This window comes from Chrysemys picta, chromosome 10, assembly GCF_011386835.1.
Source record: "Chrysemys picta bellii isolate R12L10 chromosome 10, ASM1138683v2, whole genome shotgun sequence".
Taxonomy (NCBI): domain Eukaryota; kingdom Metazoa; phylum Chordata; order Testudines; family Emydidae; genus Chrysemys; species Chrysemys picta.
In genome coordinates this window covers 68,276,529-68,304,322 of record NC_088800.1, presented here as the reverse complement: position 1 = coordinate 68,304,322, position 27,794 = coordinate 68,276,529, and the positions used below count along the sequence as shown (strand labels likewise).

Here is a 27,794-nt window from a genome sequence, read left to right as displayed (position 1 = left end):
ATTTCACAAGCAACCTTAATTCTTGCATTTCTGAACTGTCGTCTTGTAATGGAAAGTATTAAGCAACCTTAACGATAGGCATTGCTGTGAGTGTAACCTATAATTTAGGCATATTTTGTATCCTTTTGCGGATTAATAATATTTTGAAGGCCGATACTTGATAGAAACATGCAAAAGTGATTGTCCAGAGAGAAGATAGATTTATCTTCTTAGACAAGGTCAGTTTGGAAAACAAAACCTTTAAACTTTGCTTTCATATCTTAGTTAAAAAATGGAGCCCGGACTATATTGTGGTAAGAAAAATAAACAGATGGGATGTGCATAGCATATTGATAGGATAGGATTTGTGGTTTGACACTTCAATTGCAAAGCTAATATAGTATTTTAATTTAGAAAAAATAAATGTAAAGTAATTCTTTGTGCTTGCTGAAATTGATTATTTGCTCTATAGTGGTGTCTTTCGAGTTAAAATTAAAACAAATCATAATGGAAAGAGGTATAATCCACACAATTTCATTTGGATTTTGGCTTTTAAATAGACCTTCTGAGCTTAAATCATAAAGGCAAGAGTAGAGTTGATTCTGTATGAATGTTTAACCATTTAGGGACAAATTTTGAAACATTTACTCATGTTGGGTAGTACCTTTCTCCACAGGTAGTACCACTGAAGTGACTATTTTGTAACTGAGTGACTGCTTGCTGAGTAAGGTACTATCCAATGTGAGTAAAGGTTTCAGAATCTGACCCTCTTTAAAGGTTAGCTCTTTCTCTATATGCTTTACTCTGCAGCTTTTAATAATAGAACGTAGCTTTATATCAAAATGTTTGGATCCCATAAAGGTAATAAGATTGGACTATAGTTGGTTATGTCAGATTTTGTGGGTGTAGACAAATTCCTTTTCTTTAAAACTCCTTCAAACTATTTCTGTTTTCTGCCTTGTCCCATATTTTAATGAGTTGAGAGACATCTGTTGTGATTTTTTTCTTGAGTCAATCTAGCTTTCAATTCCCAGCAGATGTTTTCACTTTCCAGATTGGTTAAAATTTTAAAAAGCTGTGAAGTGCCTAAGTCACATTTGAAAATAGGATATAACTTCCTAAGTCACTTAGGGTATGTCTACACTGCAGTGTATAGGCATGGCAGCTGACTGGGGCTAAGGGGCTGTTTAATTGTGGGACCCTGCGAGGTGGGCGGATCCCAGAGCCCAGGCTCCAGCCCAAGCATGAGTGTCTACCCCGCAATTAAATACCCTTTAGCCCAAGTCAGCTGGCAGGGGTCAGCCACAGGTTTTTTAATTGCCGTGTAGACATGCCCTTAGGGTACATCTATGCTGCAGTGTAAGCCCAAGCTCAGACTCAGGCTTAAACTCTAGCCCCCCTTCCTTCTACACACAAATCTCTTGGACTTGGGCTTGGACCCAGGTCCTAAAACCCTGTGAGGCTGGAGGTTTCAAGCCTGAGTCAAGGCAGGACTCAGGGTTCGAGCCCTATCCTTCGGCAGTGTAGAAGCAGCCCCCCCCCGGACTCTGGTTCTTGGAGTCTGCCAGAAGTATCCCACAATTCCGTGGGCTTATTTCCTTGGTCCTCTGTCTCCCAAGAATCGCCATTCAACTCCAGGGAAATGGAAACACCCCACCTTGTTTTAATACAGCAACTTGTATGTACACCTTCCATTTTATTCTGACTGCCAAGCTGCAAACTCATGTTAGGAGAACCTTCGGCATTTGCAATAGATACCAACCAGAAGAAGTTCTTTAGAAAGTGTGCTGCATCATGGTTGCGGGAGCACAGCCAGATTTTGGCTAATCTCTGGTGCGAGGCCAGCAAAACAATTGGTTTTAGTAAGAAGTGGTAGGAAAGACCCCACATACCAGCAAATAGCGAAGAAGCTGGTGATATTGGAAATTTATTGGACCAGTGATCAGCATATGAAATGGATTAAGCAGGGCAAGATGGAGTACTAAAAAACCAGGGACCACAATCGCCCCTCTGGCAACTTGCCAACATTGGGCCTGTTTTATGATAAATTTGACTGGCTACTGGGGGATTGTGCTGAGCACTGAGTCAGCAGTGGTGCATGACGACTTGGTCAGCTAGGAGTGCACCCTGCTGGCCCCAGAAGCCAGCATGGGAATCAGTGAGAGCCAGGAGCAGGTACCAAATGAGGCAAATAAAGTGACTTTGCTGATGAAACCGGTCCTAGAGGAGACTTTGTCGCAGGAGCAGCTGCAGCACATTCTGGGGCTGTACTTCGAGAAGTTTTTGATGTCCCCTTCCCCCCTACCCCAAGGAAAAGTCCTCCACAGAACTGACAGCAGAAGTGGAAGAGGGAGAAGCTTCCCTGGAGCCTGGTAAGTTTCTGGCTTCATTTTTGTGTTTATTAATATAGGAATGGGAGTGATTTCCATTCAATAACCAGTGCAAATGCTACAAGACCCAGATAGTAGCATGTATCTACTAATGGCAGATTGCATGCCAACACCTTGGTGTCCCTCTTCCCCCACCCCCACCAAGTGGAATAAAAAATGGAGACTGGGGAACCTAAACTGTAAAACAAGCATGTTAAAGAAAAGGAAGGTACATGTTTTTGCTAGCACATTCTGGCTTGTTAAAATAAGAACCTCCCCTTAATGTACGCTGCTTGGCATCAACCCAACAGGGTATCTGAGCCACCTGAAAAGACTGAATGGCATGGGGTGGAGTGGGGGAAGAAGTTCAAATTCAGTCCATTTGTGAATGTAATACATTTCTGTTAATGTAGTTCACGCATTCCATGGGTGACTAAATCAGTAACCCCAGCTACTACTGGGGATTTGAATTCAGCCCAGAAATTTGCCAGGGAGAGAAGAGGGATGCTGGTGGGGTTGTGTGTGTTTCCATGCAGTCCTTAAAAGGCTATATTGGAAGAGATGGGGAGGTACTAAGCCATATGAAAGCTAACACAGCATTTTGTTGAATCTGTCATTAATTGTGAACCAATCTCGGGTGTTGATAGCTGCAAACTTTTCCCTTAGTAGGAACTCCAGATAGGTATTCAGATTTCAGGGAAGGGTGTTTTTTCAGGGCTACCTTGGTGGCTCACCTGCCCATGCCACTTGTAGGTATGCTGTTCAATCATCATACAGTTAAATATGTTGGTTGCATACGTGCCGGTTTTGCACCAGCAGCTTGGAGTAATACTGTTCTTTGCCAGTTGGGCACCCCAAGAACTGTTATGTCCTCCAAAATGTGTGATGCCTAAAATGATAGAGAAGGCTTAAGTAGTACAGCATGGCCACTGACCTCCCGCCAAACTCCAATTTTTGGGGGTGCGGGAAAAAAATTGTGATTTTTAACTTGTCAGTCTCTCAGCACTTTTACTGCAATTAACCCAGCTCTGTCCAGGGAGCTTCTGTGGTGTGAAGCAGCCCTCTCACAATATATTGAAGTTCAGTTTAAAAAAGTAACATTTTCTGTCCTTGAAATTCCAAAATGGTTTTATTTCTGTTTTTCCTACACTGGCTATTTGAGACAATAACCTGTGTCATGTCCTATTGCAGGCCCCTTGACCTTTAAAGGCTGCAATTCCTCTGTAGCTCACCCATGTTGCAGAAGTCTGGCTCACCAGACCTTTGTGGATCATTCCAAGAGGAGACGTTTTCATGGTGAACTTATGGTTGAACTTCTGGACAGGGCCAAGAAGCAGGTTGAGTATCAAAGGAAAGGGGACTTGTTGCAAGAGGAAAGACATGCTGAGAGGCAAGTAGAAGGACTCAGTCTGGCTTTGCAGCTTGAGGATACGGTAGTGGCAGGGAGCAGGTACTCTCTTTACAGTTCCTGGAATAGGAAAGATGGTAAAGGGAGGAAGATAGAGCACAATAAAAAGAACTGTTTGAATGGCTGCTGTCTCTAATGGCTGCAAGAGTGCAGGCTCCTGCTGTGCCAGCACCACAGGCTGCATCCCCTCTGGGTTACCCTGACCGGCATTCCAGGAACAGCTTGGACAACTCCATGGCTGGGTGGCCCATCTGAATTGCTGGATAGGGCAAATGTGCCCCATGGAGTCCTCAGTGCTAAACCCGACCCCAGTGGATGCCTCCACTCCCCTGGCCTGGCGCCAAGTGCAAGGCAAACGTGGAAGGAAGGGAAAGAAGAATGAGGGGTCAGGAGACATGCAGTAGTTGGGGCGGGATTGTCTTGTACATAGTTGAACTGTTTGCACTTCTTTATGCACTTTGTTCTTGGTTATTTTTAAAGCTTCTGGTATGCTAGTAGCAGCTGGCCTGCCAGGCAGTGGTTTAATATTGTACTTTTCCAATACATGTGTAAAAAAAAAATAAAGATTTTATTTGAAAAAGAAATTTTATTGTCATCACTGCAACACATCAAATGTGTATTTCAAATTATAAAGGTGAACACATGATCAGGGATAACTTGGGGGGTTGTATGCAAAAACTCTTTAGTAATTCAGCTATAAAAAAGCATCCCTGACTTCTGTTGCCCAGGTGCATTCAGCTCTAGCAGGGGGAGGGATAGCTCAGTGGTTTGAGCATTGGCCTGCTAAACCCAGGGTTGTAAGTTCAGTCCTTGAGGGGGCCACTTAGGGATCTGGGGCAAAATCAGTACTTGGTTCTGCTAGTAAAGGCAGGGGGCTGGACTCAATGACCTTTCAAGGTCCCTTCCAGTTCTAGGAGATAGGATATCTCCATTAATTATAATAATAATAATTATTATATACTTTCTGGCTGAGTATACTGATTCAGCAGCCCTTCATTGTTACAGTCCATTCAGGGGGAAATGGCTCTCCTCTGGTTTCACAAAGATTGTGAAGAGCACAGTAATGCAGACACCCATTGATGACACTGGAATCTAAATGGGTCTGTAAACATCGCCAGCGGGATTTCAATCTGCCAAACACACATTCAACTATCATTGTACACTTGAGGAGAAAGTAATTAAACCTTCTTTTGTCAGGGACTCTGAAGTCAAAGTAAAGTTTCATAAGCCAAGGCAAAATGGAATATGTGGGGTCACCCAGAGTAACAGTGGGAAGGTAACTCTGCTTATGACGATGCCATGTGGTGGGAATAGAGTCCCAGCGTGTCAATGAATGAAGACTCCAGGTCATTGGAAAACCCTGGCATTGTGAACTTTTCCAGTGCAGCCCATATTGACATTCATAAATAGGCTTCTATAGTCCAGGAGGATCTAAATAACTGTGGTGTAGTTTCCTTTGTGGTTTATGTACTCGTGCTCCTTGAGGAGAAGCAAAATGTGGGCACATAGGTTCCATCAATGGGCTTGATGCAGTTAGGAAACCCCATTCTCTCAAAGCCAACCGTTACTTCAGGAATATCTTTTACACCCGCCACTTTGAGATAAACCACAAACCTGATTGCCTCAGAAACCTCCACCACCACTTTACCCCCACAGTCAACTTTCCAGCACTAAACTGTTGGCAACCGACCTGTAGCAGTCTGGGTAGACGGCTTCCAGATGGTTATAGCAACTCACTTCTGGACTGGCAAGGCTGCCTTCGTGTGTTTCTTTATGCTGGATGGTCAGGGTAAGCTGCTCACAAAGCTCCAGAAAAATGACTGTCTTCATGCAAAAGTGATGGAACTCATGCTGGTAATCCAAGTATGGATGGTGATGTGGTCCCAACATTCTGTGCTAGTAGCCCTGCTCCAGAAGCACCAGACAATATAGGAGTCAACAATGGCTATGCTGAGTGTCATGAGCAGCATCAGCCAGTTTGAATCTGTCATGTCTGTGTTATCGTCATCCTGCTCCATCATTAGCTCTGTCACGTGCCTTTGGTGGGTCAGAAAATGCTGCCGAACCGCCCACCAGCGTTTTCATGGAAATTCAGCTACCCATGTCCTGAAACAGGAGCGAGAGCCCAAGCAATAAAAGTTCTTGAAATGTCCTCCATGTTACTGGCTCCAGTTGCTGGAACTGTGCAGACCAAAATGACTACTCGGCAGAATGTGTTGGCAGAGTGTTTAAACTTCCTGTAATGTGCGGCGTGGATAGTCAAGTTTTCCCACATTGCACCACAAAGAAAGGGCTAGAGCAGCCACATTTCAAGAGGCCACTGGGAAGTCTGGGATACAGCTAGTTGGACCTGGGTCTGTGTATTGTAGTGTGGATGCTGGAACCCCAGGTTTGGATGCTGTTTAAAAAATTGTTAACCTATCATTGGCAATCAATGTAGATGCTCAAGCTCTGAGTTCTCAAATCCAGGGGCCGCTGACTTGAGTTCCACTAACCCTGGTGTTACATTGCAGTGTAGACATACCCTTAGGTGCTTCGGAAAATTTTTGCATGAGGTGAACTTATGTGGGTCCCCGAATCTGCCACCACGTTCTGCAAAGTTAGTTACTGATGGCTGAATTTTCTCACTCTGAATGATGGTTTCATAAGTAAAAATCCAAACGTCATTAGTGTAATTGCCATTTTATGTGTCCATTTAATAAGTTTTTCTTGTGCAGTATGAAATATCTAGAATATCTAGAATAATGATGTGAGTGGTCTTCAGATCTAGCATTTCTCAATTTTGTGCAGAAGGAATTTATTGCATATAGTTTAGTAATTCCGCACAGCAGTGTAAAATTTCACCCTAAAAACTTGATGTGATGTCATTGGATTTTCTGACTCATATTTGTCCTTTCCTTTGTTCCCCCAAGAGAATTCTCAATTAGTTAAAAAATACAGACTCTCCAGTGTCATCAAGAAGGTGGGGATTGAGTTATGGAACAAGTAAAGCTGGTTTTAAAAGGGACTTACTCTGTACTAATTAAACTTTTTTTATTTTTTTTTTTTAGTTTTGATCAACAAGGAAGTGAGAGACTCTTGATTAGTTTATTTCTGGTAACTTGATGTGCCCGTAAGTCTCCCTCAGAAACTAGGGAAAGAGGAGTTATCTTGTCAAGGTCTCCTTTGTCAGAATGTTCAGCTGAGAGGTTGAGTGAAGTAAAGATAGTAAGCTATGACAGTTCGGCTCGTTCGTCTACATACATTGAAAACATTAACTTATTTTAAGGTGTTGTATGTGGCAGTGTCAGAAGACAGCAGCTGCAGTGAAGTAGACTGCATTGTTAAAATTAGAGTTACAGCCTCATGCAGACTGATTTACAATACTAAATAAGGTATACTATTGCATACTGCAGGTGTCAAGTTATACCACTTCTTAAAAGATCACTTAAGTTGATGAAATGTAAGCACATACTTAAGTGCTTTGCTGAATTGGGGCCATAGTACTTATGACCTTTTGGTCTGAAATGATAAAAGGATGCATAGTTCATTTATATTTTCTTCCCTTCTCAGATGAACTTCGGCAAGCTATTGTGGCCATGATGAACAGAAAGGATGAGCTCGAAGAACAGAACAGGTAACTTTCTATTTCTACACTGGATGCCATGTATAATTTCATAATATTTATGTTTTTGTCACTTAGCTCCTTTACATGTAGGAAAAATTGCTATTAAAGCAGTTATCTTCTGCTTGGTGCTTGTATTCCTTTTGTGCAACTTAACAAGCAAAATGCGGCAGTGTTTCTATAACCTAATATAAGGTGGATGTGTAACTGTTATCTACTCAGAGTAATAATCAATGATTCACTGTGAAGCTGGAAAAGCGTATTGAATGGGGTCCTGCAGGGATCTGTCCTGGGTCCGGTTCTATTCAATAACTTCATAAATGATTTGGAAAATGACATGACGCTTACACTTATAAAGTTTGCGGTTGATACCAAGCTGGGTTGCAAATGCTTTGGAGGACAGGATTAGAATTCAAAATGATCTTGACAAACTGGAAAAGTGGTGTGAAATTAATAGCATAAAATTCAATGAGGACAAATGCAAAGTATTGTAATTAGGAAGGAATAATCTAATGCACAAATACAAAATGGGAAATGATTGCCTCAGAAAAAGAACTGCAGAAAAAGATCTGGAGGTTATAGTGGATCACAAAGTAAATATGAGTCGTCCGTGTAATACTGTTGCAAAAAACGAACATCATTCTGGTATGTATTAGCAGGAGTTTTGTAAGCAAGACACAAGAACTAATTCTTTCATTCTACTCAGCGCTGATAAGGCCTTAACTGGAGTACTGTGTCCAGTTATGGACACCACACTTGGGAAAAGATGTGGGCAAATAGGAGAAAGTCCAGAGGAGAGCAACAAAAATGATTAAAGGTCTAGAAAACATGTCCTACAAGGAAAGATTGAAAAAAATGGGATTGTTTAGTCTGGAGAAGAGAAGACTGATGGGGGACATAAATCTTCAAGTACTAAAAGATTGTTATAAAGTGAAGGGTGACAAACTGTTCTTCAGAGCCACTGAGGACAGGACAAGAAGGAATGAGCTTAAATGGCAGCAAGGGAGATTTAGGTTAGACGTTGGAAAAACCTTCCTAACTGTTAGGGTCATTCTGCTCTGGGCCAAATTACTTAAGGAAGTTGTGGAATCTCCGTCATTGGAGGATTTTAAGAACAGGTTTGACAAACACCTGTAGGGGATAGTCTAATCTAGATAATTCTTAGTCCTGTCTCAGTTCAGGGGACTGGACTAAATGACTTTATCAAGGTCCCTTCCAGTCCTACAGTCTATGATTTCTATGATTTACACGCAAACAAACTTTCGTTAGAATTAAAATTGCATTGAATTGACTGAGCTGAGAATTTTTGTTAAACTATATTTTTACAAAGACTAAATCTGTGGTCAAAATAATATTTTAAGATCTCAGGATACTTTTCATAAGAGAACAGGTTTGCCCTAGTACCTCGGGCCAGAATGTCTCCTCTTTTCTCAGTTACACAGCATCTTGTATGTCGGTTAGCTGCCACACCAGAAGTATAAACCACACCGGACATAAATATATTATACTAGAGTTGTGTGAATGTATAGTTTGTCAATCTTTTTCTATTTCTTTTGGATGAAAAATGTTATCTAATTTAAAATTAAACTTTTAAAAAATATTTTTAATAACAAAATGAAATAGAGAAGCAAAAACCTTCCTTATCCCAGCTATGTACACCTCTACCCTGATATAACGCTGTCCTCGGGAGCCAAAAAATCTTACTGCATTATAGGTGAAACCGCATTATATCGAACTTGCTTTGATCTGCCGGAGTGTGCAGCTCCTCCCCTCCTCCCCCCCAGGAGTGCTGCGTTTATATCCGAATTCATGTTATGTCGGGTCGCGTTATATTGGGGTAGAGGTGTACTTACTCAGTCTATTTGGAACACTATAAGTAAAAGCATAGAAATAATATAAAGAAGGTGTGGTCTTTTCTCCAGGTGGATTGTTTGAGACACATACTACAATCATACAGATTGCAGTTTACACCTTCAAGTGGCTTTTTTTAATGTCCTGCATTTTTATTGTTTAAAGTGTGACTTAATTATTTGTAACTTATTCTTAATGTTGCTTAAAAATGTAGGGACTGCTGATGAACCCCATCCATTTCCTCCCCCTCCTCCCCCAGTGATTGTAGGTTGAGCCCCACCCAGCTTTATATATATACAGCACTGTAAATCGCAGGGAATTTGCCTGGTTACAACAGATGAAGTTCCCTTTTTCCAGATCTCTGCGAAACCTGCTTGATGGAGAGATGGAACATTCTGCACTACTCAGGCAAGAAATTGAAAACTTGAGAAGGAAAGTAGCAGAGCATGAGGAGCGACATGCAGCAAAGATCCAGGCCTTGGCAAGGTAGGGAGGTGAAACCATCACTGAAAGCAAGTAGCTAATTGGGTAAAGTTTGGAATAAATATACTTGACTTTCTTTAGAAAAGACCTACATAGGTGAATTGCGTATGGAAAGACTTCATTTGGTGGTAAGGAGAGGAAGAGATGCACAAATATGCAGGAGTAGGTGATCTATGTACTTCATAATCTGTTCTATGAAGTGCATAAACACATCATTTTAAACCATTCTGGGTGTAAATTGTGTGGTAAGTATCAGAGAGAAATGTAATTTTCACTAACAAACTTCATTCATTGTATTTTGTTGTTCTGTATAAACATATCTTTGTGCGTATTTTCATTGGGAAGATATTTTTTGTAGTTACTGGAGGAAAAAAAACCCTTGGATGTGAGGACAGTAAAATGCTGACAGTTGTCACCGCACTGATTTCCAAGGTTGATTTGGCTGATATGGCTGGCTAGACAGATGTCCCGCTCCACGTTTGTTCCTCGCAAAGCTGTAGACTTGGTCAAAACCAATAACTTTCACTAGTAATAATGTTCTGCAGTCAAGGATCTTCTGGGTAAGAGTCAATAGGAATGTATCTGCTTTTTAAGGGAATAGAAGAAAAGTTTACTATCTTCAAAGTAAGGTAGTTCCTTTCACGCCTCTTGTCCCACGAACTTTCAATTTACTAACTGGTAACTAAATGGCTTTGCCTACTTCTGTACTTACTGAACAGAAAAAGACTATATTATGTATTGAAAATAGCGTAATTTAAGATGTTGATACAATTTTATTGAAATAATTTAATATCTACTCATAGTCTATTATTCTATGCTCACTTGCCTTTGTGCTCTGTGTGTGAGCAGCCTTCAAAGTTTCATCTCTAAGCAGCTATGCTGTACTCAACCAAAAGATCTGAAATGAAAAGAAAATGTGAATCTCTTGTTATCTTGTAGTTGGTGAAAAGATTTTGTCTTTACCAAATTGTTTTCCTCACATGGTTATTGTAATGTATCTAGACCGTAGACATAATCAGTAGGGCTATTCAGTTTTAGTATCTTTTACAGTCTTACATTGGAATATAATAAGATTCTGGGGTTCCTGTCCCAAAGGGGGGAAAATTAAAATCTACAATAGATGAGGTTTAAATTAATTGTCAGTAGTTACTAAGGGTTAAAAGTAACTACTCAGGAGAAAATAGGTAAGGATTAACAACCTTAATGAAAAAGGACCTAAAACCCACAAATCGCAGCCGAGGGATGAAGGGATATTAGTAACTGGCAGTTGTGTGGAGTCAAGTTAAATTTAAAAAATAACAAAGCAGTAGTCCAGGATTAAAATCTAGAGACAATAAAAATAGCAACAGTTAGGCATTGGGTCTAGAGACCATAAAAAGGGATGGGCTTAATTTTTTTTTAAGTCTCCCTTTTCCTGTATTTTGTCTTAAGCCATGCCCTTTCACATGAGTCTCTAAAGTCCATGTCCTCAATCCCCTAGTGGAGCATGATTTGTGAAGTGCCACACGAGCCTCTTAGGAAAAAATATTTCAATAATTTATTAAAATAATGTAGTCTCCATGCTGATGTTATCAGTGAACATAAAGCATGAGATGTTAGCATTGTATTGCCTCTAAAGAGTGTGATACAAGAAAAGCAATAATACTGCACCTTTTTAAAAGTGTGAATTTCAGCTTCATTTAAGATGGAAACGGAAAACTTTCTTTTTAAATTTAATAACAGAGTAAATACTTTGTGTGGGCACATCTGATTTTCTTCTTACTCGTTATGTCTCAGATATTTAAAATACTGTACTAAGTATTCAGTAAATAAGTGCGTTGGGGGGAGGGAGAGGGAATGTTTCCTGCAAACAAGCTGTTTAAATTAATCAAATTTCCTTTCAAGTCATTCATCTTTTTTATTTGCCGCCATTTACTGTTTTACGCCTAATGCTTAATTTTGAAATAGGTATGGAAAACTGTCACTGTGATGATTTATATCTATGGTCATAACTTCACCTGTATCAAAAACTTGCTTTATTTTTCCAACAGCATAGTATGATGTATAAGCATTTTTCAACATTTTCAGAAGAAACTACATCACTCAGTGTTTAAGCAAATAGGTCAACTGTCAGCTGCTATATAGCCGGAAATGTATCTAAATATTTGCTAGAAAAATCCCCAAATAACAATAGGAGGTTCAAGCTAAGGATTACATTTTCTCCAGCCTGGATCTTCTTTTGAGCAAAGTTTACTCTGCCAAATATGTGTTGGCACAAAATATAAATGAGTTTGTCTTCTCTGTTGATTCTATTTTAAATCAAAGTCAATATGATTAATGGTCTTTCAGCAAAACACTTTGAGCAATCTTTTCTCAAGTACTAAGCTGTGTTGTATTACCCTAGGCTATAGGTGTCTTCTTGTTTTCTATAGTTTGCAGGTAGTTGCAAACTCATAAGAGAGGCCATACTCCAGCTCTTGTGGTTTAGGTCTGGGGTAGAGGTAAGACTAGAGAGATGGATAATTACCCCTGTGATGGACCAACCCTTATCTCCTTCAATTTGAGATTAGGATGCATCTATCTTACCTGTTTTGATGGTTTTGCCTATAGAGGTTCATGGACCCCCAGTGAGTTTTCCAGATGGTCGTAAGGGATAAATCTGTTCTTCTGACAGACCACTCTATTATAAAGTCTTATCAAACCATTGACAATCTTTCATTCTCCACAGTTACAGTGACCCTTAAGTACAGACTGTTCTGGCTTTGTCCTCACATGTCACTATGGTTTACAGATGACTTGCGACAGATAACGGAAGATGGGAGTTGGCTAGTGTTGATGCTGGAAGTCTTGAGCCCAATCGGGCTGATTGCTTCATACTGAGTTGTTAAGAGTGCATGCGGGAAGCAAGAAATATACTTCACATCCATCGTATCATTTGCAAAGTCTTGCACAGCTGAATTGTTCTGAGTGGCTGGTGGCTTGGTGAATCCTTGCTGTCTCCATTCAATTATTGTGGTGTTTTGTTTTTCTCATTATGAAAAATTTTCATGTTTTTTGCAATTGAAAATGCTTAGATTCAGCCTGAGCTATCCTCTGCCATGTACGCAGAACAGTGTTGTGAGGGGACAAAGACTGTGTTTGCTTGAGTTTCAACCACAATTGCTTGTTGAAGTTAGAGATGTTGGGGCAGCTTCATGCCACAACATTCAAATTAGAACCTTGTCCTTGCTGGTGAAGGCTAGTGGAAGAGTACAGAGGCTACTGGTGGTCAAGATTGTCAATATTTCCATATATGGAGCAGGGTACCAGCAGCTCTTAAAGAAGCTACTATGTAAGGCTGTGCTCAGGAAACTAACTCTTAATGTTGATTTTCTGGCTCACTATTGATCTGTGTCATAGCTCAGATTTTAGGAAAGGTCACTGAGAAGGTTGTGGCAAGGCAATTCTGGCAGTTTTTTGATTCCTCAGATTTTTAAATCATGTTTAATCTGGTTATAGGCTTGGGTATGAGGTAGAAACTGCAGTGATTGCTTTAATTAATGATCTCCTAGCAATGGATGAAGATAAAGGGCCCATGCTGATTTTTAGATATGTCAGAAACCTTTATTACAGTTGACTGTAAAGGATTTTGTTAGTTGTCTTGTGAACGGTAGCAGAGATGCTCTTGAGTGACTCCATTCTTATCTCTGTGACAGAACTCATAGAGTAGCTATGGGCAACTGTTCCTCTGTTGCAGTAGGCAGTATGCCACCTCTCTTATTCATTGTGTAGATGAGGCTATTAGTAGGATTAGTTAAGAGACGTAAGCTGCAGTGCATTTAGCGTGTCGTATATGCATTTACTATATAGTATCTGACAGCTATAGAGCGGGATATACTCTTTTAATAATTACAATATATCCCCAGTTGTCACAGAGCAGGAGCCTGTAAATGGTTTACAGGAACTGGCTGGTCACATGACTACTCAGGGCAGAGTATAAGAGGAAGTTGGATCAAAGGGGACCTAAGGTGTGTTTTCTCCCCTCCACACTGGCTGAATAAGGAAAGCCTCTGGGGATTATTGCCAAATGTTTTTTTTCAGTTGACTTTGGTTCTGTGACTGTTCTGTGGTTAATAAAGCAAGCCCTGAGTAATGGGCCTTAAAAGGTCTAATGCTAGGAGCTTTATTTCCTTTCCCTGATTAGTAAAACTACCCACCACCTTACAGCTTTCTACGTGGGATTATACCTTGGGGCCATTTGGAAGGTGAAGCAGAATGCTGCAACCTGTTTATTAAATGGGGTTGTATATTGGGAGCACAGTAGATCAGTGCTTTGTGATCTGCATCGACTTCCAATAAACTTCTGGGTAGAATTCAAGGTGTGTTGAGCAGCACCTTCCTCAATAAAAATGAGGGGAACTGCTGGCAGAGCATTCTTTGTGAGAGGTCCTCTATTTTTTGGACTCAGTCTCCCACTTGGTCCCCTAGAGCCCATGTTTGTTTACCTTCCAAGCATACTGAAAAGCCTCTGTTTTCACTTTTTGTTAAGGCCATTGTGAAGGGTTTGGTTGAGGCAGGACAGAGTTGGATGAGGAGGGATGTTATGGAATCTCCACCACAATGTACAGCTGCCTTCCCTTGGTAAACATCCCCTTCTGGTAGGGGTGTAAATACCGTATAAAAAGTTAACTGTTTAAATGATTAAAAATATTTAGTTTAAACGGTTAACCAGCTGGGGCCGATCTGGCCGACGCGGCTGGGGCTAACAGGATTAGCAGGTTAATGGTTAAGGCGGGTTAACCGGTAAGACTAATGCTTACTGGTTAACATTTTACATCCCTACCTTGTGGGAGTGTCAGTACAAACACCTTTTGCCCATCGACCAGGAGTGTACCCTTCACTATGGCTATGACTACACTATGAGTTAGGGGTGTGATTACACATACTTGTGCTAGCTCTGTGAGGTAGGAGTGTTATTCCCCTGCCCTTGTACAGCTAGGCTGAGTATAAATCGCAGTGTAGCCATAGTAGCGTGGGTAGCAATAGTGGAGACACAGCTTAGCCTGCTGAGTATTTTCCCTTATAGCATAGATGTAGCCTAAGACATATCAGCCTTTGTTGACTTCCTGAACAAATGAAGGTGAATTGAATTCTGAATCTACAGCATCATATATAGGGCCCTACCAAATTCACAACCGTGAAAAACGTGTCACCGATCATGAAATTTCTCCATAAAATCTAGTTATGGGAGGTGCAGGGCTGGGGGGTTCCCTGGCCGGGGGCTCCTACTGTGTCCCCGGCTCCAGCTGCTAGTCTCCTCTGGGCTCAGGAGGGATGGGACTTACTCTTCGACTGCACAGCCGCTCTCGGGGGGAGATCAGACTCGCCTTCGGGTACCTCCCCTGCTGGGCAGCAGCCTCCAGAGGTGGAGGCAGGTCTGATCTCCCTCGTGCTGTTGGGAGCACCCTGCAACTGGGGGAGGTACCCAGAGGTAGGTCCAATCTCCCCCTGAGAATGGTGTGACAGGGAAGGGCAAGTCTTGTGCCTCCCCAGCCCGGCGGGGACTAGCAACTAGGAGTGCCCAGCTGGGGTGACCAGACCCATCTCCACCTCCAGGAAGCTCCTAGACTGCTGCCTTCGGAGGCCCCCACAGCAGTTTTGTGACACCCCCCCCCGACCTCCTTTTGGGTCGGGACCCTCACGATTACAACACCATGACATTTCAGATGTAAACATGAAATTGACTAATTTTCTAATCCTATGGCTGTGAAATTGACCAGAATGGACTGTGAATTTGGTAGGACCCTAATCATACAGCAACACTGCAACTTTTTTGAAAATGATGGAATCTGGATCTTCCCACCAGAAGAATGATCTCCTGATCTGAGAAACCTCTCTTCCCTTAAAAATACAAAGTATTGGCTAGCTGTTGGGGTCAGTGACATGGGGCCTGGCAGCAGTGTGTGCGGTTCTAACAGGAACTTTATCCGCTTTACGGTCAGTTGACTTTTTAGCCCTAGACCCTTGCCTTATACCGACATACCACCTGCAGATGTTGAGTTGGTAGAGATTAGCAGTAAATCAGGATTTAAACTTGGTACCTCTTTTAAGGTGAAATGTCCGTGACTGACTAAGGCCTGGTCTACATTACCAAGTTTTACCAGTATAACTTGCCTTATGTCAACACATTATTGCATGTGTCCAAACTCAATTTTGAGTCCTGTTGGTAAAACACTGACTTTGTGTCAGTCAAGTTAAACCACCTCCTTGACTGACATAATCCCTGTACTGGTGCTGCTCCACTATTAGAATGTGTTACCTGTACCAATGGAAATAGCCCTCCAGGAACACAAAGCTCCTGTCCCTGTGAGTGACCACTCTGGTCCTAATTTTGAATTCAGTTGCCCAAGGACCACAGTGACTGGAAGTCTGTTTCTCCCTTCCCTGCTTTGAAATCCCCAGCATGTTTTGGAAGTTCCTCTTATTCTAGTAGTCACCTTATCGAACACATCTTTGTTACCTTAGCACATAGATACGGGCAGCAGGTAAAGCTGCAGCTAAGAAAATGTCAGGCAAGCCTCATGTTGCAGTTAGGTCTAAGAAAGACATCCTGGACTTCCACAGCCTGTGTAGAGAAGAGTCGGTGCAAGCCTGGCTGTGTAATTGCTCCAGGAATAAACATGTTTATTCTGACATTGCAGAGGGGATGCAAAAGTTGTATGGGGATGAGCAGCAATGCTGGGCAAAGGGGAAGAACTACAACAGTCCTATTAGAAGGCAGAGTATCTCATCAGAATCTGGGAGCTCTACTAATAGTACTAATTGGCCGGTGCTATGCAGATCTGGATCCTATACTAGGTGAGGACACCGCGACCAGCCAGCAGATGACACTTGGCATCTCAGAAGACGTGGAAGAAGGAGCCCCAGCATGCACAGTGATGAAAAGCTTGTTTAGGAGGGGGACATGGAGGATGCAGACTCTGCAGAGAGCCTGGAGCTCATTGAGAACCAGCCAAACCTGACCCAGACAATCCCAGAGGTGAATTCTCTGAGGAAGGGGAAGGGAGGTCAGGTATAGGTGCATTAATACATGTTTCTTTTACGCATTTCATGGGCCCCTCAAAATGGCAACCCCTTGTAGGCAGGGAACAACAAAGGACTTCCTTTTAGAAGTAGCCTTTGTTTGAACAACATTCACTGGCAATCAGACACAAAAAATAAGACACAATAATAATGCAAGTAAAGCAAAGTATTGAATTTCATGGTGTTTTCATGGAATGAATGTAACCAGCAAACTTAGTCTTGACATTGACAAAGTTTGCTGGTGAAATTCATTCCATCCTTGAAATTTACTGCATTTGTGCACAGTACTCCATTCTTCCTCACAGACAGGCACACAGCACTCTGTTTCTCTGCATGGGGACAGCACTGTAAGCTAAGGTAATATTTAAAAGATCATGGTAACTTAGGTAGTATTTTTAAAAGTCACGGTTTGGGAGTATTTTCATGATTTCTGTGATCACCATGCAATAGTGATTTATACAGGTCCCTAACTATAAGCAATATACAAACATTCCCAAATGCATTCTTCAGCCAGAGCAGGCAGATAGTATTTCTAGTAATATAAATTGATAATGCAAACAGAAAAAGAAATATACTGAAATGGATACCTGAGCATTCAATTAAAATACATAGAAAATTTAAAACAATCCTTGCAAGCAGTCCATTAACTGGTCATTCAGACTACATGATTTTTTATTACTAATCGGATGGTAAATATGTAATGTAAACCTAAAACACAGTACTTTGGTTCTTTAGTCCAAGTCCACAACAAATTACTTGCATGCTGTGCTTAGATCAGGGGAGGGCAAACTACGGCCCACAGGCTGGATCTGGCCCGTCAGGGCTTTCAATCCGGCCCACGGGATTGCCAGCCCCATGGCTCAGCGGCGCTAAGGCAGGCTCTCTGCCTGCCTTGGTCCTGCACCGCTCCCGGAAGCGGCTGGTACCACATCCCTGCAGCCCCGGGGGGGGGGGGGGGTAGAGGGCTCTGTGGGCTGCCCTCGCCTGCAGGCACCCCCCCCCCCAGCTCCCATTGCCCGAGAACGGGGAACCACGGCACCACGGCCAATGGGAGCTTTGGGTGTGGTACCTGCAGGCGAGGGCCTCACGTGGCGGAGCCACCTACCCCACCCCATCCCCAGGAGCAACTGCCAGACATGCTGGCCACTTCTGGGAGTGGTGCGGGGCCAGGGTAGGCAGGGAGCCTGCCTTAGCCCCCCTGCGCGCCGCTGCCACCCTGGAGCCGCTTGAGGTAAGCGGTGCCAGGCCAGAGCCCGCACCCCGAACCCCTCCTGCACGCTGCACCCCAACTCCCTACCCTGAGCCCCCCAACTCCTTACCCTGAGCCCCCTAACTCCCTGCCTTGAGCCCCCTGCTGCACCTCTCCTGCACCCCAACCCCTTGCCCTGAGCCCCTGCCACACCCCACACCTTTCCTGCACCCCAACCCTCTGCCCCGAGTCCCTTCCTGGACCCCTTGCGCTGAGCCCCTTCCTGCACACTGCACCCACACCCCGCACTCCCTCCCGCACCCCAACCCTCTGCCCCAGCCCTACATTCGTGGCCCTCCTTACAATTTCCCCACCCAGATGTAGCCCTCAGTTTGCCCACCCCTGGCTTTAATTCTTTCTATCCATGAATCTGAGATGGTTTGTTGCTGGTGCAGGGGGCTTGGCTTTGAATTGACTTGCAGAGCTCAGCAACAGTGACTACCCTTCTGTTTTAGAGTTTTAGGTTGATCTTGGTATGAATATCTCTCTTTGTCTGTCATAATCTCAATAAAGCTTTCAAGCAGGTATTCTTTTAAGCTTAGACTGAACGTTTCTAGGAAGGGGTGTTTTGTTTTTTTCTGCTACAGTAGGACACTTTCATATGTCACTCTGCAGTGATCTGGCAGCACTGCAGGGGGCTGGCAGCAGACAGGCCTGGGCAGCCTGGAGTTGCCTTGAACAATTGCCTTCTCTGGGGCTTTGGCATCCTCATGAACGATATATTGGCCAGAATCACCAATACCCATAGTAAGTTTAGCAATACTTACTGCACTATCCCCACATTTGTTACCTGGGACACACCACAGTCCACCTCACATCCTTCATGGCTAGAGGTTTTGAAAATTACCACATATACTCTCCATGCTGCGGGTCACTGAACTGTCTTGAAGAAAACGGTCCTGAAGCAAATGAAAAGGATATCCTTTCTGTAGGTTGCATTGACAAAAGTTAAACAGGTCCAGACATACACAGAAGGAATTCCTTATCTAAGAAGTAGGCCAAAACCACTTGGAATGCTACCAACGTAAATTGAGTCACTACCTGCAGTTAGTGAATTTAGTAGTAATGGAGGATGGCATAGAAAAGCTGTGGTTATATGAGAGTTGGAGAACCACTTATGCTCATAAATCATACGAAAGGCACCTGTTCAGCAAGGATCGTAATAATGGCTCGTATGATAGACACTTGGTTTTTATCGATTGCCAAATAATTAGTAAATATAAGTTGTACGCTTTTAGTAACTTGTTGGAATTATCTGCTGGACATGTTACCCCACCATGACTCTGTCTGAACAGCAGAGCTCTGATGTTCTGTAACCTTGCTTCCTTAATAAAGAGTTGTTTATTACTTACTAATACTCCAGAGTCAGTTGTCTGGAAACCCATGGGGAGTACTATCACTTAGGAAGGCAAGGTTGTATAGCTGACCCTCCTCTCCAGGGCCATCCTTAGGATTTATGGGGCCCTACGCAGTATTATTAAACTGGTGCCCCTCTGCCTGATGGCAGTCCAGGCTCACAGCCCTGGGGTGAGGGATGAAGCAGCAAAGGATACCGAGCCGCCCGGCCCACCTCACAGTGCCGGAGAGTCACAGTTCCCCGTAGAGACCCCCATACCCTTTCCCTCATGCAGAATGTGCAGCGCTGGTGCATTTGTCTCTGTGAATATGGCCCCTGCTTAAGGAGACTGCAGCGCGCACTGGGTGTGCGGGAGCCAACCCACTCTTACCTGCTGTCATGGGCGGTGGGTGAAGCTGCCGCTTGGGGAGGATAGCTCCCCAGCCCACCTGTGGCCCCGCCCATACTCCACCCCTGTTCTGCTCCAGGCCCTGCCCTCACTCTGCCCAGGCACTGCCCTCTCCCCACTGTCTCCATCCTCTCTTCCCTCCCCCTCCCCGATAACCCCCTTCCAGCCAAATCCCTGAACCCAAATGAAGCAAATGACATTTGAAAAAAACTCTTCTGCAACTTTTTTCTAAAGAAAATGGAGCATGTTTTCCACTGCATGCCAGAAGGTGAAGTCTGAACGTGCAGGAGGTACCTAATTAAAAACACTAAACTTGGGAATAAAAAAATGTCAGTCACGGGTTTTTTGATATACCTGAAGTTTGTCAGAGATTTATTTGCAAAAATTTTGTAGTAAGGGCAAGTCAGCTGTCCTGCTGAATACAACATTAAATATTATGGAATACATGATGCAGCTCTTCTGTTTTACATTTTCTTAATCAGTATTTCTAAGATGATTTTATATTTTAAATGTACTCTTAAGGCTTCATAAAGTAATCATTCCAGATTACTACATATTTAACTCACTGAAACAAAGACATTATTTTAAACTAATCAGTCACAGAGGTTTAGTTTGTTCATAACAATGTGCATTGCTTTTAGAAAAAGGAAACACTAATTTACTTTGTGATCTCCATAACAATAGACATGTTTATGAAATTTCACCAACTTTACAAAATATTTTTTCCAAAGATTTTAGGCATAACAAAGGATTTTAGATCTTATTAAGGTACTGATTTTGCTAGAGGGTTCTCTTAAAACTAGTTCATCAAATAGTCAGAAATAAAGAAAAGGAAACTCATTTTTCCAGCTATCTGGCAGGAAAGGGGTGTTGTCCCTTTAAGGGCTCTCTTCAACGGGGGTGGGGGTGAAGGGAGAAAGGGATGGACAGAAAGGACAGGAAGACTTTGGAAGCAAGTTTTTTGTACTATAGTAATTAAAATTAAAATGTGTATTTTAGATAAGAGTGGTTTCAGAGTAGCAGCCGTGTTAGTCTGTATCCGCAAAAAGAAGAACAGGAGGACTTGTGGCACCTTAATTTGTTAGTCTCTAAGGTGCCACAAGTCCTCCTGTTCTTCTTTTTTTTAGATAAGAGTGGTCCTTTGAAGGACTTATTTAAAAAACTGTATGTCTGAAGATCCAAGCATTTAAGGCTAAAGATGAATATTTAGATTGTGCATCTAAAAATCTATGCAAGGATGTTTTAGAGATGAGTTTATCATCTTCAGCAATACACTAATGAAATATTTTTAAAGCAAATTTTAAACTAAGGTCCTGTAGACTAACATGTTCTGAATAAATATTACAGTAATGTACAACTGTTTTTGTCAGTAAATGCCTGTTAAATGGCTTCATTACCACTTGAATGGCTCTTTAACAGTTTCAATGTTGTGCTAATAGGTCTGGCAGGCTGGAAGGCTTTTTCACTTTTAAGTTACTAGATCCCCTGTGGAGTAAAGAGTCACCAGGCTGCAGCAGCTAGCTGTGGGAGCCTGCAGGAAGGCTCAGAACAAGGATAGGAAGAGGTGGGAGGGTGGACATTAAAACCTAGAGGTCAGGGGTGCCCCAAATTTTTGGGTGCCCTACGCAGCCGTGTATGCAGCATATGTATAAGGACGGCCCTGCTCCTCCCCTCCGCCCCCAACACCTTCCATGCCAGCTGGAAGACTGACGTTAATCAAGATGAAGAAGAAATGGACAAGGGAAAACATGTTCTCAGATATCCTCAAAAGCTCCAAGTCCAGGGGCCACAAAACAAATGAGTGGCGGGAATGCATGAGAGGAAAGACAAAAGAACAGGGAGGAGCATAGGGAAGTCCACCAAGGCATTATGTGGATTCTGAGACAGAAAGCACAAATGCTACAAAGGATTATGGAACAAAATGCCTGGAACACTTATATTCAGCAGCCATTGCACTTCATAGACAAATTTATCTGTCTGGAGCCTGGACTGTAGTGCCAGCATGGCATGTCACAGTATCCCTTCCACTTAACTCTATTGTAAGATATGGTGAATTGCTATGACTTTGTTTACACTGACAACTGTGTTGTTCATGCAGGAACGGTCAGCGCCTTGCACTTCTTTAAATAGTTAAAACCTTTTTTAGAAGTATTTTTATTGTTTATTACTGCTCAATAAAGTTTTAGTTTGAAAAATGAAGATTTATTTACTTTATTTTACAAAACAGACATGTATGCCCCTGCAAAAAAATAAATACTTCCACCAAAATCAAAAATATGTTAACAGTTCATTTAAAATTAATATACAAGCTAAGTACACCAATTCACACAAGCCAGCACACTGCGTTGTTATGGCACAGAGCCAAAGTGTGCTTTTAAGGACTCCCTCAGCCATGAAGTGCCTCAGTTTGTTCTTATAATTGCTCTCATGTGTGGCTGTTTGGAATCAGCAGTCTTTCCATTTTCCCCATCCACCCTGCTGCTGGTAATGTTTCTCCCTTTGCTTCCCAAATATTACGTAAAACAAATGTGCAGCAATAACCGTAGGAATATTTGGCTCACTGAGGTGCAGCCTAGTCATGAGGCTTCTCCCATGTCCTTTCAGTTTGCCAGACGCACATTCGACGCTCATCCTTCACCTGCTGAGACAATAGTTAAATTTTTCCTTGCTGTTGTCCTGGGGTATGATTCCGCGAGCCACTGAAACAAAGTTTTGGCTGGATCCCTGAGTATCACAACTGGCACTGCAACCCGATCAATATGAATGTGTTGGTCTGGGGAAAATGTCCTGTTTGTAGCTTTAAAAAGTCTTGTATTCCAAAAGATTCAAACATCATGCACCTTCCCTGACCATCCTATATTAATGTCAGGGAAGCTTCCCCTGTTATCCACCAACACTTGCATAACCCTAGAAAAAGTGCCATTTGTTCTCAGGTGTAGGATGGGGCAGAATCGGGATATATGTCGTTTTTATATCACCCTACCATGTCTTTGGAAGTGTTGTCTGTCTATTTTCTGCACGTTGCCCAGAGTCCTAGTTTTGTGCAGCAGGGCGTGCTTAATGACACACTGGGATGACAGCTTCCTCCACCATAGACTTTCCAATACAAAATTGACTGTGAGCCGACCAACAGCAGTCTGGGGTTGCAAGCTTCCAGAGTGTGATTGCCACCTATTTCTCCACTGTCAAAACAGCTCTCATTTTGGTGTGTCTGTGCTGGAGGGATCAGATTGTGATGTAAATTTGGCACACTGTGTGCTTGTTTCACTTACCCAGAAGTGCCTCTCCACCTTGTGCATTTAGTCAGTGAACACCTCTAGCACTTGGCAACTTTCATTCACTGCATCATCCGCTCTGAAGTTTTCTCATTTTCACTGTGGCATGGCCAGCCACTGTGGTACGTGTTGAAGTTCTTGCAAGCACCCTCTCTCTAGGGGCTTGTCTGAACAGCAAGTTAGTGTGTGGCAAGCCAGGGTGTGACTCTGCAGTTGCCACATTTACCTGCTACAGCACACTAAAAGTTCTGTAGTATGTGTTAACATTCTGCTGTTTCAAATGGGAGTGTGTCGCTATTCACACTCACTAACATTCACTACTGAATGTTTAGTGGACTGTAGCAGGGTCCACATGGCAAATTAGTGTGTGTCAGCTTAAAATGCTGGAGATTCGCACCCTGGCTTGCTGTACATTAATTTGCCATGTAGATGTTCCCTCAAACAGACACAAGAGCTCTGCTGATCTATTCAACATCCGTACTTCTGCCAGCAAGATGGCGGAGAGATGAGACCTGACACGAAAAACTTTGGGAATTTTTAAAAAATGGAGTGGAGAGAAGGTTATAGGATGGAAGAGAGAATTATGGGAACTTGACCCCAGGCTACCCCAAATCTCCGAGAAGCATGCTGCTATTCCACAATTATTATTACGTGTCCTTCCCACACTTGGGCAGAAACTAGTCCCTTCCATTCCTCTCTGTCATGGTACTCAAGGTCGACTGTTCTGTCCTTTGTGCCAAGAGTTCTTAAAGTTTCTCTTGGATGCCTTCATTTCCCCAAACTAGTTGGTTTTTACTTGACAGCTTCATGTGGGAGTCTGTGCACTGGCATCCAAGTACATGACCCAAATATGTCCAGCGCATCCTTCTGATTTTGGTAGAAAGATCTGATGGTTGGTGGCTTCTTGGATCTCTTTGTTTGTAATAATGATGCCAAGAGTCTTTTGTAGACACTTATTTTTGAAGGCATTTAGTTTTCTATCTAACGTTTTGGTAGATTTCCAGCTCTCGCAGCCATAGATTAGTACTGAGACTACATTTGAATTGAAAATTCTCAGTTTTCTTCTGATGTTGTATATCTTTGATTTCCATATGTTGTTTAGTATGCCTTTCCTATCCTTTATGTCACTTCCTTCTTAAGGTCTCTGCTGGCCGATATAGTGCTGCCCAGGTAGATGAACTGTTTTCTTGATATTTTTGTCTTTTAATGTGATGGTACTGCTTGGCATCTGAGTTTTAAGGATATTTGTTCTAGCATAACTAATTTTGAGCGCTGCTTGACTGCTTTTTGTGCCAGGTTGTCTGTCTGTCTTTGTAACTTTTCAGGGGTGTTGCTCAGTAGTGCAATATCAGCAAAGTTTAGGTCTCCCAGGCTGTACAAATATTTGTGTTGCTTACACACTTCAGTATCCAGTCTGTGGCAGTGCCAGACCGCGGAGATAAAATGCAGTCCTGTCTCCACACTGAACCAGTCTGAACCATATTGTCTGGTTATTCACCCTTACTGAGCACTTTGTATCTCTATACATGATGATATTGACAACTTTAGTTGGGATTCCAGAGGATTAAAGAATATTCCACAATGTATGTCTGTGCAGCTTGTGAAATAAGTATTTCAGCATGTGATCAATGTATGAGTTATGTCTTTATTTGTTTCATTAGTTTTAAGTGCTTGGGTTTTGCAAATGATATTATAGGGAAAGGCTTATTATTTTGCAATCTTAACTAGCTTTGAAATGAAGTGGGGTTATCTAGGGTCTGTACATGAAGGGAATCTTTTGACCCAAGTGAGTTGTTGAAGTCTGTTTGGTCTGGCTAACGATCTCTATGAGAGATGCTGTAATTCCTTGAATGAACTACTAAAAGCAGAATAAATACTGCCCTTTGTAAAGGAATACAGGTAGCTAATTGGAGAGTGCTGTAGACAATCATTGGGAAGAAGAATTGTATTGGTCATCTTCAAAGAAAAAGGGAACAAAATTTTAAATGAAAACTATAGCCCAGAAGCAGACAGTGAACTTGTATGGGAAAATGAGTGTAAGGTACCCCTTCATTCCCTTGCATGGGTTACTCATACCATGGCTAGTAATATAGGAGAGGAAGTAGGCTCCGCAGAGCCACTACATCTTTCCCCATACATGTGGGTGGGAGGGGGCGGGGAATAGGTGAAGCCTTGACTGTGCCATCTTCTCACCCCCTCAGCTCTATGTGCCGTCCAGCATAGCTTCTCTAATATGTTAGGGAACATATATTGCACCAGTTATACCTCTGATGCAATTTATGCCTTTGCTAGAGCAGTGGAGAAACTGGAAGGGAGATTGCTACTCTTGGAGTCATCATCTATTTCCTGGGCTGCTGGGTCAGTATAACAACATACTGTGGCAATCTCTGGGCTCATAGAAAAGTTATATTGAGCCCCGTGTGTCCTTGCTATTTATGTTGTATTTTTATTAACATTTCATCTAGGACTTTTTTGGCTGTTTTTCCTTGCATTGTTTTTAGCCTGGTTGCTCAGTCTGGGTTAGGTAATATAATTCTCAAAGTTGCTTTTTCTGTTTGAGTTCCAGTTCCTGGTAGTGGTGCTACCCATTGTTCAGAGGCTAATGTGTAATACTCGATAGTTGATATTCTGTCAGAAAAGAATCTTAAAACCCTTCCTAATCTACATTTATATAGGAAAAAAATCCTGAAGTTAAATACAGCAATAATGGCACAATTTTCTTCGTCTTGCCCTCTTAATTAAATTATAGACACTCCATAGGGAAACCTGTTGGTTTCTAAAATCTTGGAACATTTACTGTATATGTGGAATACCAGACTTGATTCAATGTTTCAATCTGAAACAAAATAGTAACACCCCAGGTGATAGCTGTCTGGTATGGTCAGTAAGTTTATCTACAGATACAGAGGAATATGTGCAAGTGCACATGTTAATAATGCTTGGCAGTTACCCTATGAGATTCTTAGGAATTCTGTTGCAGCACAGAGCCTGTAGCTGAGATTGACAAATTTAAGAGATTTACTTGCTTGGTATTTGGGGTGCCATTAACTCGATTTCTGATCACACTTGAAAATTTTTAACTACTTACTTTGGGGAGGCAGGGTAAGGCAGAAATGTGTGTAAATGGGCTTTAGGTTCAAAAGATGTACAGCAGTGGAGATAAGGTGAATTCTCATACTTAATATTCACATTTTAGGCTCTGGGATTTGTATATTCATACCTTTTTGACTCATTTCTCCCACCGTTTTTAAATTTGCATTGACATCATATGGGTGAATCATATTTGTCATGCACATACTGTTTTGAAGAACAGATAGGGTAACAAGGCCTAAAGAGATGCTCACTGGGATTAAAATGCAAAATAGATTTTTTGAAATAAGTTTAATAATAGAAATTGTTGAGTTCTGCTGACATATATTGGGAACATATGTCGTGTTGATGGTGCTCTTGGAGTTGGCATACTTGGACGTGGTAAAAATGTAGTGGCAGTGTACCTTCCAGTGAAACAAGTGGCCACTGTAGTGCAAATAGTTTTGGACTTTAAATGTGTATCTTAGAAATTCTTTTCTAATATAACAGAAACATTTCACTATATAGTGATTTTATTTTATTTTTTTCCAACTGCAATTGTCTGTTTACTTTGTAATTTGTAATTGATGCTGCTGAAATATTGAAAGAGTATATATAGATAGTTGCACATCTAGATTTTGGGCAAACTGAATGATTTTGTCACTGAAGAAGAGATGGAATACTATATATTGGTAGTGTGATGTTATGGATTTTTTTAAGGTTTAGTTGCAATGCAGTACATTCTGCAGAATTGGGTAAAGACTATTACACTGAGTAGGATTAAGCTAAATTCCAGATATTAAGTAATATGAAATTCTGGTACAGCTGGCATGTTATTACAACTTTCAGTGTTAATACTTGATCAATAATTCACTAGGTAGCAATATTCTGAGACTTTTTAGAATAAGCACAGACATTTAATAATGCCTTTACTGGTGTAATTTGTTGGCACAAAGTATTTCAGCTTATAATAGTTAATATCCGTGGGCTAGATTGTCCCCTTACACATTTAAAAACTATGGGAGGAGAGATTTTACTTGGATATTCCTTGAGGAATTCCGTGTGGAGATTAATTCAAATTGTCCCATCAGAGGGCAAGAGAATTTTTTTGCCTCTACTGCTGGTTTATATTAGGAGCTACTCTATTTGGAAATTTTTAGGAAATTTTATTTTGATATTTATCTGGATGTATTTTAATGCAAGTGGCTTCAGTTGATGGCAAGAATAACTAGAGGAAAAGAACAAAAAAGTCAATAGGGCTCTTCTCATTACATTTGTTTTTATTATTATTTGAATTGTGTTAGCCCTAGAAAGTCCAGTAAGGGATCAGAGCTTCATTGTGTTAGGCATTGTACAAACATGTAGTGAAACTTGGGACTTGCACTTGGTCTTGTACATCCTAGCTAAATACCTTAACTGGCAGGCTATAGAATTGTTATCCCTCTTCTTGCCTGGTTGACTGACTCTCCATTGCCATCATGAATGATGATGATGAATAGCCTCTTTCCTACCCTCCCCATGTTTTGTGAATCTAGTTCTCCTTTGCTTTTGTCAAAATGCATGAAATGAAAACTATTTTTTTTCATTGGATTGAAACAAAAGGATTTAAAATGATTTTTAAAGGCATTGCTGCAAAGGGGAGATTTGAAGGGGGATGATGTAGTGGCTTTAGAGATTTTAAAGGGCATAATGGGCAATTTGCATGCCCTTTGCATAAAGGG

General features: G+C 41.9%; 2 protein-coding genes across 17 annotated transcripts in view; both read left to right on the top strand.

Annotated features, from left to right (window-relative positions):
• Positions 1 to 27,794, top strand: part of SNX29 (sorting nexin 29) — a 497,538-nt gene that overhangs the window by 89,626 nt on the left and 380,118 nt on the right. For all 16 annotated transcript variants that reach the window (XR_010590846.1, XR_010590847.1, XM_042861636.2 and 13 more), the window contains 2 exons: positions 7,309 to 7,372; positions 9,569 to 9,697. Coding sequence is in view for 14 of the 16 variants with exons in the window: in XM_042861636.2 (XP_042717570.1) it covers positions 7,309 to 7,372; positions 9,569 to 9,697 (193 nt within the window). In the remaining 2 variants the exon portion in view is untranslated. The remainder of the gene's footprint in view (positions 1 to 7,308; positions 7,373 to 9,568; positions 9,698 to 27,794) is intronic.
• LOC135973815 (uncharacterized) overlaps positions 1 to 27,794 on the top strand; it is a 1,510,190-nt gene that overhangs the window by 1,145,560 nt on the left and 336,836 nt on the right. The window lies entirely within an intron of this gene.